This window comes from Salminus brasiliensis, chromosome 9, assembly GCF_030463535.1.
Source record: "Salminus brasiliensis chromosome 9, fSalBra1.hap2, whole genome shotgun sequence".
NCBI lineage: Eukaryota > Metazoa > Chordata > Actinopteri > Characiformes > Bryconidae > Salminus > Salminus brasiliensis.
The window spans coordinates 27,785,949-27,802,269 of NC_132886.1; the positions used below are offsets into that span (position 1 = coordinate 27,785,949).

A 16,321-nucleotide genomic window follows, 5' to 3' on the forward strand; every position below is an offset into this window, starting at 1 on the left:
AGTCCCGCCTTCTCGCCGCCACTATTGGACTAAATGTACCTGCATCTACATGCAGCAATTGGTCAAACTGCATAAGTCCCGCTTTCTCGCCGCCACTATTGGACTACATGTACATCTGCATGCAGCCATTGGACAAATTGCTTCCCACCAACAGCCGACTGGCCACAGCCTGACAATAACGAACGTAAATGGAAATAAACACACACACACACACACACACACACACACACACACACATATATATATATATATATATATATATAAGTTGATATACTTATATACTTGCTTTAGCCATATAGGCTATTGTTTATTTGCCATGGTAAATGACTGCTACACTCTTTAGGCCTACTCGAAGCCTGGAGCCACAACACCCTAACAACGACGGATGCCCATGTGTCCTTAGTGGGTTTTTGTTTGTTTGTTTGTTTGTTTGTTTGTTTTAAACAAACAAACTTACAAAATAAGGTCATCCTACCTCAAATGTCACCCTGAGACCTACAGGTTAGCCCTTGGTACAGTCTGTATCAGAGTACAGTGTCTACCATCAGAAAGACTGCACAGGTTAGATCCACATGGCAGGTTTACACGGAGGTTTCCATGCGGTCTCCTCATTTTCCCTGACTGTACTCTGAGCTGAATGATACATACAGGCCAATACACAGCCTGAGAATAAGACAAGCTTTAAGTGGGAAATAATCATCCTGGAGATCATGTGTGTAATATTTCTGTCCCTGACCTGAACTTGTGGAAGGGCTGTCTCAGTGCACACCTGAAGGGGGCGTTTCTAAAGGTCACAGCTGGAGCCTTTCCTCCTTTCCATCAGCCATCTGAAATTACTCCCAGAATCTGATGACAAACCCTCTTAATCCACTCACGGTGCCCACCGGTTTGCTCAGTGCTGAGAGGGGGATTAGAGGGAACGCCTGAGCTCCAGCGCCCCCACTCAGCCCTCGGCGACAGACCACACCGACGTGCCGCCGCGGCTCTAGCCCTCAGTGTAGAGGAGCCCCGTCCGCTCAGAGCCGCTGTTCGCCCACCGAGCCTGCCTGTACAAGTCTGCATTTCATGGACTGTAAAGTTGGGACACCTTGTGGTGAGCCATGCTTCCCCCGCCAGCCCTCCAGCCTCTTCTCGGTGAGTTCAGACCCTTCAGTCAGAAACTAGCGGAAATAGCGCAACTTCTCCCAGAGCAGCAGAGCGCCTGCACCCGCCGCCAGCTCTCCCAGGCTCTCTTCTGGTGGTGTAGTTTCTGTCCACGGTGTGGATCAACAGGCTTGCTTGCAGGATTATAGCAAATTAATATTCCTATTAGCTCCTCATTTATATACATATCTGACATATTTAAAAAGTGTAGTCTGTAGCTGAACTGCAGTAAACCATCTACCTTTCCCATACAGAAATATACACACTCTTATATCATAAAGCATTTGCCATATATATCAGAATATACCTACATATATTTATTGTATACATTCATATATGTATCACATGTTGGACGTACATGTAACATATAGATCGCACATATATTTTTTAATAGCAGGTATATATATATATAGGACATATTTGTAGTATATATATATATATATATATATATATATATATATATATATATATATATATATATGTACACGTCAATTATACCACATATATGTATTATATGCATGATTCATAATAATTATATTAAATGTTCAATGTTAAATGTTGATATATGTTGATGTAAAACTGAAATATGTCCCATATTTGAACATGACTACTTTCTAATAAGTTGACATACATGCCACATATATATGTAATATGTGAGAAATATATGTAATATGTTGGATGTATTTATATTTGTATATATATATATATATATAAATATATATATATATATATATATATATATGGTGAAATTCATATATTCAGATTTCTGTATGGGTTATTGATATTAATATATTTATGACTAATATAGAATCAAATATTTTCAGTTCACATGCTATACATTATGATATTTCGTTTTCTGAGGTTTAACAAGTTCACAGACCAAAAAAGCACCAGTAGTGCCACTTTTCTTATAAAACATATGGGTACAACACATTTCATATATCTGCATTTAGTTAAAATGCAGATTTTTAGTTGGGGCAAATGAAGCTAATTTGAAATGATACATGCAGTTGGTTGTTCCCACCAATTGTTCAAAGCCATGTATAATGAAATGGTTATGATGTAAACAAAGTCCTCCAGAGGTCTGATGTGAAACGCTTAATTCTAAAGAAACCAATCAAGTCTAAAACCTGCAGCATTTCAGCTGACAGTTTTGGCCTAAAACATATTTTTACAATCCAGTTATTGCAGGAACGTGCAGGGTGTTGTTAGGTATGTGTACAACCCGTCCCCCCGTCCCCCCATCACCACCAAAATCTGCTTTACCTTTATCAACATTACATTGAAAACTCATAAGATATGGGTAGGTTCACTGCTCGTTTAGGATAGTGGTCAAATGGCACTATTTACATTGTAGACATTGTGACCCCTGATTCCTCCAACCCTTATTCCCACCACTGTAAAGATTCACACCAAATCCCCCCTCTGAATGATGACAACTACTGAATTATGCAGAATGACAACTACTGAATTATGCTCAGTCATCAGAATGTATATTAATATGTAATTAATTATGTGAAATTATGTAAGTAGCATCATTTGTCCTATGTAAGTAAACTTCCTTTGTGTTGCCTGTAAGTGTCCTGATAACAGTGAAGTAGCTTCACATTGCCCACCTCTGATTCCAGATTTTTTTTTTTTTAACATAGTTCTTGCAGCTCTCATCAAACTGGGATTTTCTGGAGCGCCTGCAGGTCCTAAGAAGGTCCAAGGTATTGAAATCCTGTGCAGGAATACAGTAACTTTTTGCTGTTCAATAAGACCACAAGCAGCATGTACTCCACAATCTTGTGTGTTTCAGTAACAAACAACTCAGGGGTGATGCCCGAGGGTCTGTGCGGTGCCTGGATTAAAGAAGCAGATGGAGGGTATTTCACATCCCCTAACTATCCCGAGAAGTACCCTCCTGATAGAGAGTGCACGTACATAATAGAAGGTAAGTGTGTGAAGCGCTCGGGATGCATCTGTCCACGCTGATTTGCTACTTATGGGCCTGCGGTTCTGAACTTGACGGATTGTGCGTCCTCTCCTGTGTGTCCTGTTTAGCTTCACCCAGACAGTGCATTGACTTGTACTTTGATGAGAAGTACTCCATCGAGCCGTCATGGGAGTGCAAGTTTGACCACATTGAGGTGAGAGACGGCCCGTTCAGCTTTTCTCCCATCATCGGGCGATACTGCGGACAGCAGAGCCCGGCGTACGTCAGGTCCAGCGGCCGATACCTTTGGATTAAATTTGTGGCGGACAGTGAACTGGAGGCCATTGGATTTTCTGCAAGATACAATTTCACTCAAGGTGAGGGCGGAGTTTGGAGTTATGCCACTGGTATGGTAAAGCGTGTCCTTCACATAAGCCCAGTAAATCCTACCGTTTATGTGTTTGTGGGTCATGTCTTCTCTAATACCCAGTGCACAGTACATATGGCATACGACTTTAAGACTTTCAAAGACTTATTTTTTTAATAAGGTCAGATTATTTTGTGTTTATATCAGCAGTTTTTTAAAACTTGCTGTAATTTCACTTGAATAGCTTTTGTTATTGATGTATGAATGAGCCACCATTTACCATGAAATCACCATTCAAAGTTTGAAATGAACGTTTTCAATCAAATAAATCTCATTTGGTTGAAAGGAAATGTAGGAAATGATTCTGATATGTTAGTTTAAACAATTTATAGAAAATTGTGAAAGGTTAGATGTGCCCATAATCATTAACAAAGGTGCAGACGACTCTAAAATGACTTTAAAATGCCTGTAGCTAAAACTTCGGTAGTGGATCGGGATCGTGGCCCATCCAGGCATATATTAATGGATCGGGTATCGTCTAAGTTGCCATTAAGGTGCCATTAACGGACATTATTGCCCATACGGCAACAGTGTATGAAAACAGAGCATAACATCTGAACCCTTCTATCCCTGAAACTATCACTGAAACGCTCTGTTTTACCAGCGGGAGAACCGCATGACTTTCTCTGTTTTTATACCAACACTGAAGAGCGCATTCGGAACCTAGTGGAGGCTAGCGCTAATACACACACATATAGACACCCAAATCACAGCACATTCACCTACTACACCAACACCAACAACAACAGATATCAGTCCAGAGTGTGTACCACTACACACACACACAGGAAGTGTGTTGACTGCAGTGTTGTAAAGGAGCTGGAAGCTGATTGGTCAGGGGGGAGAGTCAGATTGGATTATCAGATATTAAACACACTATAAAACTGATTTTAAGGAAAGACTCTACTAAACTAAATTAATCAGCCCATAATGTCTCAATATAGAAACTTCTACTAAAAATAAAGAGATTTTACTGAAAATATTAATTAGCAGCTCAACAAGATCTGATCAGATCAGATCGATATCGACTGATACTCAGAATTAAGAGATTGGGATTTGATCAGGGGGCAAAATAACTGGATGATCAAGTCCTGATGAAGAAAATGACTTAAAACAGTTATAAGTTCTTTATAATCTCTTATTATTCTCAATATGTTTTTTAAATATATAGTAAAAAATATATATATATAATATAAAATAATATATATAATATAATAAAATCATATATATAATATAAAATAATAAATAATATAAAATAATAATCAAAAATAATATATATAAAGTTAATAATAAGTACTTGCATATACAACATGGCAAAAGGTTCTTTGATCTTCGATTGGTGATTTTAAAAGCTTTACATTGACATTGATCCGTAAACCTTTAAATGCCTTTCTTCTGTAAGCTTAATTACAGTTGTTTACACACACACTGAACATTTGTTGTGTATTCCAGTTCAAAGGTTCTAGCTAAAATCCCCACACGCTGCTACTAAAATGACTAAATAGGCAGTTTCAGAGATCTCTACACATGTGTGTGTGTATAGGGCGTTTTTGTGTGGTGTGTTGTGATGTGGTGTTTAGTGTGAGGGCTCCTTTCTGCGCTGTCTATTCTGGATGAGTTAAATCCAGTATCCAGATCAGAAGGTGCACTATTTGTAGTGCAGGCACACATGCAGCAGCTGAGCGGGTGAGATGGGGGTGGCAGGGGTTGGGAGGAGGGGGGGGTGGTTTGTGTTGTCTCTCATCCCAGTTAATGAAAGCTTGTCTTTAGGAGAGTACATTCTACCCCCCTCACCATCCTGAGCCCTGAGCTCTGCATTTATCCTCAACAGATTTAACTAGGGATGGAAGATTCACTGCCCGTATCCTATGCTGTGCGTCCAGCACAGATTCGAGTGACGATAACTTCTGAATACACGAGCACAGACAGCTTCAAAATGGCCCCAAATAAAAGAAACATGAGTCTGCATTTGCATCATGAAATCAGCTTTGAATACAGAATTTGCAGACAGGCAGTGATGTGCAGGTTGGCACCCCTGGTTAAAATTTGGGAATGGAGCAGAAAATAAGGAGCACTATTTAAATGTCTGGCACCCCAGTAGACATGAACTCTTTCTTTACCAAGGCCCCAGTCTTTAATTAGCTTGTTAAGATATGGCCTGTTTCAGTCATGATTTTAAAGCTTTCTAAATTCTCGGACCCTTAAACTTTGTCCAATGGGGGCTTAGAGTGGCTCAGCGCTACCACTATGGCCCGGGGGTCGCAAGTTTAAATCCTGAGCCATGCCACTTCGCCATCAGAGGCCGGGTTCAGAGAGAGCACAATTGGCCATGCTGGTGGGGAAGGACAACAGAGAGTCAAACTCAGAGACAGGACCAATCGGAATCCCTGTTTCAGCCGGGGGTTTCAGTTGGGTGGGTACATGGTGCTCCCTCCCCTCATCACTCTTGAAGCGATGTTGCCCAGCACAGCTGGTGCAGTGGAGCTGGAGAAGTTGGAAAAGAGGCAGGCAGCCTCACTAATGCTGTTGTCGCGGAATGCTATCAAATCCTCACATCAGTGCTCCAAAATGTAGTAGTAAGCCTTCCCTGGACAGTAGAGACAGTTACTTAAACTTATATGCTTAATAAGTCAGTGTCTTAATACTTTTGTCCAAAAAGTGTATCTGTTAAATAGTGTTTTTCTACAGGCAGATACACAGTATTTCACAGTATTTGCACATGTGATGCAACTTACTTAGTTATCAGTTGACAGCAAGGCATCCAGCAAGGCATCATTTTGATATCTACACTGGAGAATGGCTGCATGCTCAGTGAGACGGCTTTTGGAATGCTTATTCCTCTGATTACTTACTGTTTGGGTAGAATTCAGTGTCGTTTACTCTGGCACTTGCCACAGAGGCCTAATAAACCCTGAGTATTAGCACTCGTCTATCCTTAAATCCTGTCAGCAGTGTTAGGATAATGAATTAAATTTCCCTGTGCCACCATGTGACTTGGAGGAAGGTCCACAAGTCGTGCAGTTTATCCAAAAGAGCATGTCTTGTATCCTGCATACTTTTTGCAGTCACTAGTATATTAATCCATAGATTTGGAGCGCTTCTCCAATTTACAGGACTGCTTAGGTTATGGGAAGTATACAGTTCCCTCTGGTCCTACATGCACTTGCCCTGTTACATCAGCGCACCGAATAATCCGTGCCAGCTCAAGCTGCGGCAGAGGTAAGAAACCATGAGAGGATTAGTGAGGATCCCTGGATGATTTTTAGATTGAAACCTCAGTTACACGGATTCTGTTTGAGAACTTTGGAAAATGAGAACATCTCGTATGCAGGACCGCTTTGCAGGGTTTTTGCATCAATTTTGCAAAGAAGGGAAGATAAAAATGTACAAACGGAGACAGGAGGAACATACCTCGAAGCCCTCTGTCGTATTACTCCGCTTCTCATGGCATAGGACAAACTAATCTGTATGAAGCTGGTACGAGGATTATTCATCTATGTACAATCATGACCACGAGGCCTCAGGACATCGTTTCTCCCTCCCTAATCCTGCATGTACAGTTCTCACATAGGGAAAAGTGCGTGATTGCACTAGAGCACTGGAAAGAGTTCTTTCAAGGTTAGAGAGAAAACAGGTCTTGTGTATTAGCATGCCTCTCTTACTGTTAATCTAATCTGAACTCAGGATTCATGCCTACAGATGCGTTAAAGCATGTTAACCTCACATAGTAACCTTTAGATGACTTTAGAGGTTCTAACATGTTCAGTTTAGTAAAAATACACTTACTGGTCATATATCACCAGGTAGTAGTGCATTTCCACCACCCAGGGTTCTGGGGAATGGAACACATGCATTACATTACATTGACCCAGCATCCCTCACTGGGTTATAAGAATAACACAACATGCAGAGCCATGAGAAGTACCCTACGGGGGTTACTTTGACAATGGTTGGGTTGTAATGGAAAGAATCCAATCCGGCCCACCGAACAAAAAACAGAACCCATGTTCTCCCATGTTCGGCCGCTGATTAGCAGAAATCCCCACTCTTTAAACAGCATCTCTGTTTCAGGTGGGGGTGTGACAACAGAACTCAAACTCAGAGGCAGAACCAATCAGAATCTCTGTTTCAGGTGGGGGTGTGACAACAGAACTCAAACTCAGAGGCAGAACCAATCAGAATCTATATTTCAGGTGGGGGTGGGAGGACAGAAATCAAACTCAGAGGCAGAACCAATCAGAATCTCTGTTTCAGGTGGGGGTGGGAGGACAGAAATCAAACTCAGAGGTAGAACCAATCAGAATTTCTATTTCAGGTAGGGGTGTGACAACAAACCTCAAACTCAGAGGCAGAACCAATCAGAATCTATATTTCAGGTGGGGGTGAGAGGACAGAACTCAAACTCAGAGGCAGAACCAATCAGAATCTCTGTTTCTACTGCGGCAGGACAACAGAGTCAAACAAAGGCAAACCAATCAGAATCTCTATTTTAGCTGTGGGCGTGATGACAGACAGTTAAACTCAGAGGCAGATTCAATTAGAATCTCAGTTTCACCTGGAGGTGGGACAACTGACAGTAAAACTCAGAGGCAGAACCAATCAGAGTCTCTATTTCAGATGGGGGCGGGGCAACAGAGTCAAACTCTGAGGTAAAAAAAAAGGTAACAGTGCATGTATTTGTCACTGTACTATGTACAGTGAAATGCATTTTACCCATCTGTGGTAGTGAATACACACACACACACACACACACACACACACACACACACACTAGTTTGATTCCATAAAAGTGTAGTTAGTTTGAAGAACCTTTGAAGAATTATATCTTTTACACAAACAGTTCTTTGTGGCACCAAAAGTGGTTCTTCTATGCCATCCCTCAGAGAACCCTTCATTTTTAAGAGTGTTAGGCTCATGTGGATGAGATTGTTTGGTGTAGACAAACAGGCCTGTGAGACTATATACATTAAGTTTGAATAAACGGCTTTAAAAGACAGGCAATCCAAAAGTAACTGAAATGAATCAGATTATGTTGCTTTAATATAGTAATAATGTGGATTAGGTTACAGTTACATGTTTACACAGGTTATCAATCATCTGTAACAGAGTATCCCTCCCAACCCTGACTTTGACCCAGCACTGTTTCAGGTTCATTTACCATGACGTACTACTTTCATTTCCTTAATAAAATCAGTATTTTATATTATAAAATCAATATTTAATATTCAAGCTTCTCCTCAACTTGCTCCTCAGCCTGCCTGCATGTTTGTTCTACCCTGTAAAAATATGACAAACGTTAGAAACAGGCTCAATATAACACAAGAGAACAGCAGTTATGCAGTAGTCTCTCTGCTTGACCAAACATCGAAATTTACAGACAACTAGCCTCACCTCTTTGGAGACCAGCTGAGCAACAACAGGGCAGGGACGTCGGATTGGCACTCGAGCCTTTGTTTGCGGACGGTGATAAACTGCAACACGCTCTGTTTGCTTTGCAGATCCTGATTTTAAAGATGTTGCAGTCCCTCTGTCGCTGCCTTGTAAGTATTATTCAGTCTATTCTGTCCAAGCGGCTCAGTCCTGCATACTACACTGTACCCAATCGACCACAGTGCACTGACTCTTGGTTTTCTTCATGTTGCAGTGTGTGAGTTTGAGATGAGCGGGCCCGAGGGCATCGTGGAGTCTGTGATGGTGTCGAAGGAGGGCAGGGCTCTGCAGACTGAGGCCGTGGACTGCAGGTGGTTCATTCGGGCCCCACCTGGCTCAAAGGTAGAGGAGCACTTATTAACTCTGTTGTTACTGTTTTCCAAATATGCAAAATGTCACCTATTAGAATTGAGGAATTCTGATGATCGGTCTGAACCAGTTGTGCTGTTTTCTTACTGGTGCACTCTGCAGACTAATACACTCACATGGCAAGATATCAAAAAGAGCTGTACAGACAAAAATTCATATAATTTTTTAATCTTCCGATCATGTGACAGCAGTGCAATGCAGGAAATCATGCAGATACGAGTGATACGTACGATTGTTGGTGGCAGAGGATTTCTGGAACTGCTGATATCCTGGGATTTTCCACACAACAGTGTCTACAGAGAATGCCCAGACTTGTTCGAGCTGACAGAAAGGCTACCGAAACCACCCTGTACAAAGGTGGTGAGCAGAAAAGCATCTCACAATACAGAACACGGTCAGCCTAGTGGCGGATGGGCTCCAGCAGGCTCCACAGGCTTACCAAAACTGGACAGCTGGACTGAGTGTCTTGATTTCTGCTGAGGCACACAGATAGACTTTGGGCCCGACTTTGGCACTAACAGCTGGATCTATAGACCCGACCTGCCTTTTGTTAACAGTCAAGACTGGTGGAGGTGGCTGGTGGTGTGGGGAATGTTTTCTGGGCAGACTTTGGGTCTGTTATTAGCAATCAGTTATCACTTCCTATTTGAGTATTGGCCACAACATGGCCACAGTTTCAATGGCTACATCCAGCTTGATGATGCACCAAAGCAGAAGTCGTCTCCAATAGGTTTCATGAACATGAGAATGAGTTCAGTGTTCTTCAGAGCCCTTTCAGTCAGTCACCAGATCTGAATCCAGTAGAACACCTTTGGGATGTGGTAGAACGAGAGACTCACAGCGTGAAATTACTCCTGAAAAATCGGAAGCAGTCCTGCCCTGTCCAGTCTTAGTATAGTGTTCCCAGTAAAGTGCTCAGTGAGTGTCTATATAAAAGTGATAACTGTATATATCTTTGGTACGTACCCAACACGTACTCAAAGGCTGTGTACTATGACTGTGGTGTAGCTATGTCTGTATGTATGACTTCATCAAGTGTCCTTGTCAACCCTCTTTCCTGCAGATCTACTTGCGCTTCCTGGAGTATGAGATGCAGAACTCGAACGAATGCAAGCGCAACTTTGTGGCAGTCTACGACGGCAGCAGCTCAGTGGAGCACCTGAAGAATAAGTTCTGCAGCACAGTGGCTAACGACGTCATGCTGCTCACCTCAGTGGGCGTCATCCGCATGTGGGCCGACGAGGGCAGCCGTAAAAGCCGCTTCCGCATCCTATTCACCACCTTCCAAGAGCGTGAGCCACTCTATCATTTCTGTTGCGCTTCAGGAACACCACGTTACAGTAGGCCTGGCCTCTAAAAAAATCACAGTATACTCCAGGGAAATAGTGGGGAATAGTATTTTAATAGTATTGCACCTGTTGTGGCACTTGCAAATCCCTTATAAACTTATAAAACACAAAAATAGACATTACACTAGACTCGATATAGCTCTGTAAAAAAACTGTGTCGCTTCCAACGTCTCCATGCTCTCTGCCCTTAACCTGCAAGCAGTGTAAAATACGTATTTTTGATGGACGCCAGAAATACAGAAAAGTTCTTTAGAATTTATACATTGCTAACTTAAGCATTTTGGAAAATACACTCATTATAAATTCTTATGAAATGATTTTCACCATATTTTAACCTTTGTCACTAAATTACTACTACAAATTTACATTACATTTACATTTATGGCATTTAGCAGACGCTCTTATCCAGAGTGACTTACAAAGTGTTTTGCTATTTACCCAAGAAAGAAACCTTAGCTAGTTAGAATAGACTAATAATTCAAAGATACCTCTAAGCTTAGACATTACTAAACACAAGACAATAAGGTGACCATAGTACTCTAATCGTCCAAGTACTCTCTGAAGAGGTGGGTCTTCAGTTTGTGTTTGAAGACAGCGAGTGACTCGGCCGTTCGGACACCCAGGGGAAGCTCGTTCCACCACTTTGGTGCCAGGACAGAAAAAAGCCTGGACGCTTGTCTTCCGTGGATTTTGAGGGATGGCAGGTCGAGCCGAGCCGTACTTAAAAGCTCGAAGGGCTCTTGGTGCAGACCGGCTTTTGACCATGATGAATTAACCCTTGAATTAACCCTTAAACTCTTATCTTACAGCACCATTTTACTCATGTACTAAACCACTGTTTTAACAGTAAATTGGAATACAAGATTACATGCACCTATTATTTTAAACCATAAACCAGTATACAGTATACAGTCAACCGTTGTTCATATCCAATTACATTAAGGCCCAGTTTCCTAAAGGCATCTTAACTGGTAGAGAGAGGGTTCGGTGTGCTGCCCACTTGACCCTTTGAGAATCAGGCCTACTTCACTACTAATAAAACCAGAAATGTGGCTTTATGTAGAGAGTAAGAAGAGTTTTTTCACTGTTTTACATGAAGTCCTTTTCCTTTTATTCTTCAGCTCCCTGTGAGGCAGATGCGTTCTTCTGCCACAGCAACATGTGCATTAACAACACACTAGTGTGCAATGGTATCCAGAACTGTGTCTACCCTTGGGATGAGAATGGATGCAAAGGTATATGCCATTTTTATATTGGAGCTGTTAGAGTGTAAGGAACATGTTCACTTCAGCTTGGCTTGTTAATTATATTAATATGCAGTTCATCTGACAGTGGAGATATGTACTGAATATACAAACATTTAGCATTTTGTGATAAACTAATCAAACCAGACCCATTTAAATAGCCCAACACAACTAATACAACAAGTGCTTTCTCCAAATTCCACACAAAATGCCACTTTTAATGATGACTTCAGTCTCAGAATTATTCAACCCCTTTATGACAAGCGTCTTGAACACTTAGTAGAGTACCCTTTTGCCACAAAATGATGCATAGCCAGACACACGCTTCTGACAGCATTCCTGAGGAATCTTAGCCTATTACTTATGGCCAATGGTCTTCAGTTGGGTATGGTCTACACTCTTGGGTATTAGTGCTGCAACCTTCTTCTTCAAATCCCACCAAAGATTTCCTATGTGGTCCAAGTCAGACGACTGTGATGACCACTCCAGAATCTCCAGGCCACTTCCAGGACTTTTTCTGAAACAAAACCATACCTTTGAGGTATACTTTGCTTCAGCTTCCTCACAGATGACATAACGGTTTCTCTTAGGATTTCCTGATACTTTGTTGAATCCATCTTGCCCTCCAAACGCTGGGTTCCAGGGCCAGAGGAAGCAAAGCTGCCCCAGAACATCACTGACCACCAGCGTCCCTCACTGTAGGCAGGGTGTTCTTTTCAGCATATGCTTCAATTTTCTTCCTCCTCCAGACATACAGCTGATCCATAGGCCCGAAAGCATTTATTGAAATGAGATTGGAGACAGTCCTAGTCAAGCACTTGTTAGCAAGGTCAGCCTAGCACCTCTCATTCTAAACTAAATAAGCCAACTACAGATATCAAACGTATCCTGACTGATCTTTAGGGCATTTTTGTAGTGTAGGGTAGTGGACAGATTTCTTGCAGATCGAGCCACAGACAAGTTCATTATGAGATCTTAGTCGTTTCTGTTCTTGTCTTTCTTGTCCCTCATCCAGAAAAAAGGAAAGCCACCATCTTGGAAAATCTAGACCACACCAACGTGACCATAATCGGGATCACCTGCGGAGTGGTGATCATTCTTCTGACCGTGTCGATTATCATCCAGGTCAAGCAGCCACGCAAAAAGTACATCATGAGGCGTGACGACTTCGATCCCGCCCTTCTTCACGAGGCCTTCGAACCACCCCACTATGAGCTGTGTGCGCTGCGACGGGCGGCGTCGGCTGAGGGTGAGGCCCTGCCCGAAGACTTCCCCAAGCTGCAGCGCTCCTCCTCCAAGTGTGTCCACGGGCACCACTGCGGCTCACAGACATCCAGCGTGCGGGGCAGCCGCAGCGACCTGAGCCTGCGGGATGCTGCTGCCATCCTCTCTGAGATGCAGGCGGTGGCACCACAGCCTCCGCCCCTCCAACATCACACCCTCCCCGGCAGCCGCAGGAACATTGTGGTGATGAAGCACAGCTACTCGCAGGACGGCGCTGAGGTGTGCGACCTGGACGACGACCTGGAGGACGGGCCCACCACCAGCCACGGCCACGGGAGAATGGGGATGGACAGGACTGTGCACCGATCGGTGTCCAACGACTTCTGACAGACACTTTAACGGCTCATGCGGGATACATTGACACCACGAAAGAAGACCCCATCTGTCTGCACATCGGTTTGCTTTGCGTGTTAAGTTGAGAAAAACACAAAGGAACCCCAGAAATGTTCATTATCATTACCCGTACATTTGTTTTTACATTTGTTATCATTTAATTGGCGAGTGTGTGATAGTGGAATTGGCGAGTCTGTGATACTGTGTGATACTCTATGGAGATTCACATTTCACAGTTGTTTGTGAATCAAAGTGGCCGACCAGTGGACTCTGAGGGACTCCCAGGCACTGTGTGTTCAATGGACTGTACGGATTGTAAGCGATTGTGATACTCAGCAGGACATCGCCAGTGACTGAAGTGAAGTATTTCTTCCAGCGATTTAAATGATCCACTACACGCTCCTCTCCATCTGTGTATGAAATATGTATGATATTGCTTTTTTCTTCATCTGTTAATGTATGCAAACATACAAGCCTAATTTTTGCTTTATGAACTTCATACATGAACGTCATAACCTTCTCATCCCCACCTAACTGATACAGTTAATTTAAATACTGTTTATTAAATGTGATTATTCTGTGTCTCATTTTTGAAAGTCTACTCAAAGCACTTCGTTTGTCCTCCATTTATCAAGCCTTGACCCATACATACATATACACATACATATATACACACACACACACACACACATATATATATAGACTTACAAATATACGTGTGTATATGTATCTCTCTATCACTCTCTCTATGTGTATATATATATATATATATATATATATATATATATATATATAGAGAGAGAGAGAGAGAGAGAGAAATATAGATATAGATATATACCAGGTCCTCAACTCTGCCACCCAAGCTAACAGACGCCTGTGCTGGTCAGCATCACTTAAGAGTAAGGAGGAGAGAGAGCACAACTAATTGATGGCAAAGCAGCATGACTCAGGATCCGAACTTGCGACCCCTGGGCCATAGTGGTAGCACATTTGAGCCTCTGCAATGAGTTTGATAGTAAATAATATTTATTGAAATTGTGGATATCAAATTTGTGGTCTGTAAGAAAGGAAGGAAACCTTTCTGGGAGTTCTGCACACAGAAGTATTAGAAGGGCATCTCAAAACCCCCCACTTCACTACAAAGGACCTTCTGGGAACCTTTTACTGGTAGAGGGAGGATCTATAGATTGCATGTGATGGAATGATGCTGCAGGAAGAGCCCACCTAGAGGTCATAGTTTTTGTGAATGTACATATTTCAGCCTAGAGGCAGATTGTCCGTCCATCCACATTGTAGATAAAAGGAGTTATTTTATAATTGGGCACAATACCGGGCAACCAATCAGAAAATAGATTATTTACACACACCATCCTCTAAGATACAGTAACATAAAGCTAAATGATTAACATAACCATAAAACTAATTATTATGTTGTACATAAAACAACAAAAGCATCCAATCACAACAGAACTCATTTATGCAATACCTGTCTTAAAGGTACAGTAACAGAACCCAAGTCAGGGTATGGTAAATCTAGGACACTCCATCAAATTGTGATTTAGGCTGAGCCATAAGTGTATTATCTTGATATATCAGTGATATATGATCTTTCACACACTGCTTTAAATCCAATAAAGTCAACAACAACAAAAAAAAAAACACGCTTGTGAGCAACACTGCATACACTTAGAGAGCAGGAGACCCCACTCTTTTGAATCAGCTGATCGGTTCATCTACAGTTTCTCAGTTGTGATTATAAGTATAATGCAATTCTGTGAAAAGATAAATTAATCAACAAATATTACTCAGCTGAATACAAACCCCATCCACTCATCAACCCATCTTTTGAGGAAGAGGCCGCTGCATAAATGCAGTCCTTGTCAAAGGCCACAATAATGTTGCACAGAGGGCTCTTGTGGGGATGAGAAATGGAAAATGAAACAACAGAGGTTCAGTTCAGCGTCTAGTCCTGGATGTTGTAATTACTGGTATTTGCTAAAATCCAGGACTGGAGACCAGTGTTCCAGTAAGGACAGGGCTTAAAGTGGGTTCAGTGGCTCAGTATGAGGTAGCAAGTACCTTTCCTTCAGGAGTATTCAGCTGTCTAATGACATTACCCCTTGGAGGAAGCACATGCTAGCCTTTACCCCTCCAGTACTGGTAGTATCATGTGAATGGGGAGTCCTAGCTACTGGGTGGACATTGGAAATGACTAAATTAGGGAGTAAACTGGGTAGAAATAATAAAAAATGTAGTAGTGCCTACCAGGTACTATCAAAAATCTACACTTGGCCATGAAAGGACCTTTTGTAAGTTTAGTGTGAAATGCACTTTTAAGGGAAAACAGTGTCCAAAGATAAAAATGGGTTGTTGACCCTGAGACCACTGATTCCTAACAGCACCACTGTAAAGAAAGGTGGGTCTGTAAGTTTCTCTGCAGCTGAACTGTGCAGAAATGTGTGGAAATCAGCGGAATCTCCCCTTTAAGAGGGAAAATAAAGACTGTGCCTTTACCGTCTTTCCTCTCATTGGTCCAAACTGATGCCAGTCACTCTTTGACCCGCCTGCGTTTGATCCTATTGGTTCACACCAGCGCAGAAACACCCAACCACGCTGCTGTCAGCAGTTGTCTCGGTATTCAAAATAAGCGTTTGAAGGAGGATCTGATGGGATTTGGCGCCTCTGTCCGGCCAACGAGGGAAGCAGAGAGCACATCGGAGACGATCTGGCTGTAAAACCCTGTGTTTTTTTTATCTTACCCTAATTAAATGTGTATTTTCACTGCATCACTGAAATTCCTATTTTTTGTTGTTTTTCACTTTTT

General features: G+C 42.1%; 1 protein-coding gene across 1 annotated transcript; it reads left to right on the top strand.

The window, feature by feature from the left end:
* Window positions 1-1,069: 1,069 nt before the first annotated feature.
* On the top strand, window positions 1,070-13,491 carry LOC140562439 (neuropilin and tolloid-like protein 1). Its single transcript, XM_072688100.1, has 9 exons — window positions 1,070-1,134; window positions 2,793-2,855; window positions 2,945-3,079; window positions 3,190-3,438; window positions 8,987-9,028; window positions 9,133-9,260; window positions 10,351-10,579; window positions 11,758-11,871; window positions 12,896-13,491. The coding sequence occupies exons 1-9, from the start codon at window positions 1,101-1,103 to the stop codon at window positions 13,489-13,491; spliced, it is 1,590 nt and encodes a 529-aa protein (XP_072544201.1). The 5' UTR covers window positions 1,070-1,100.
* The last annotated feature ends 2,830 nt before the right edge of the window (window positions 13,492-16,321 follow it).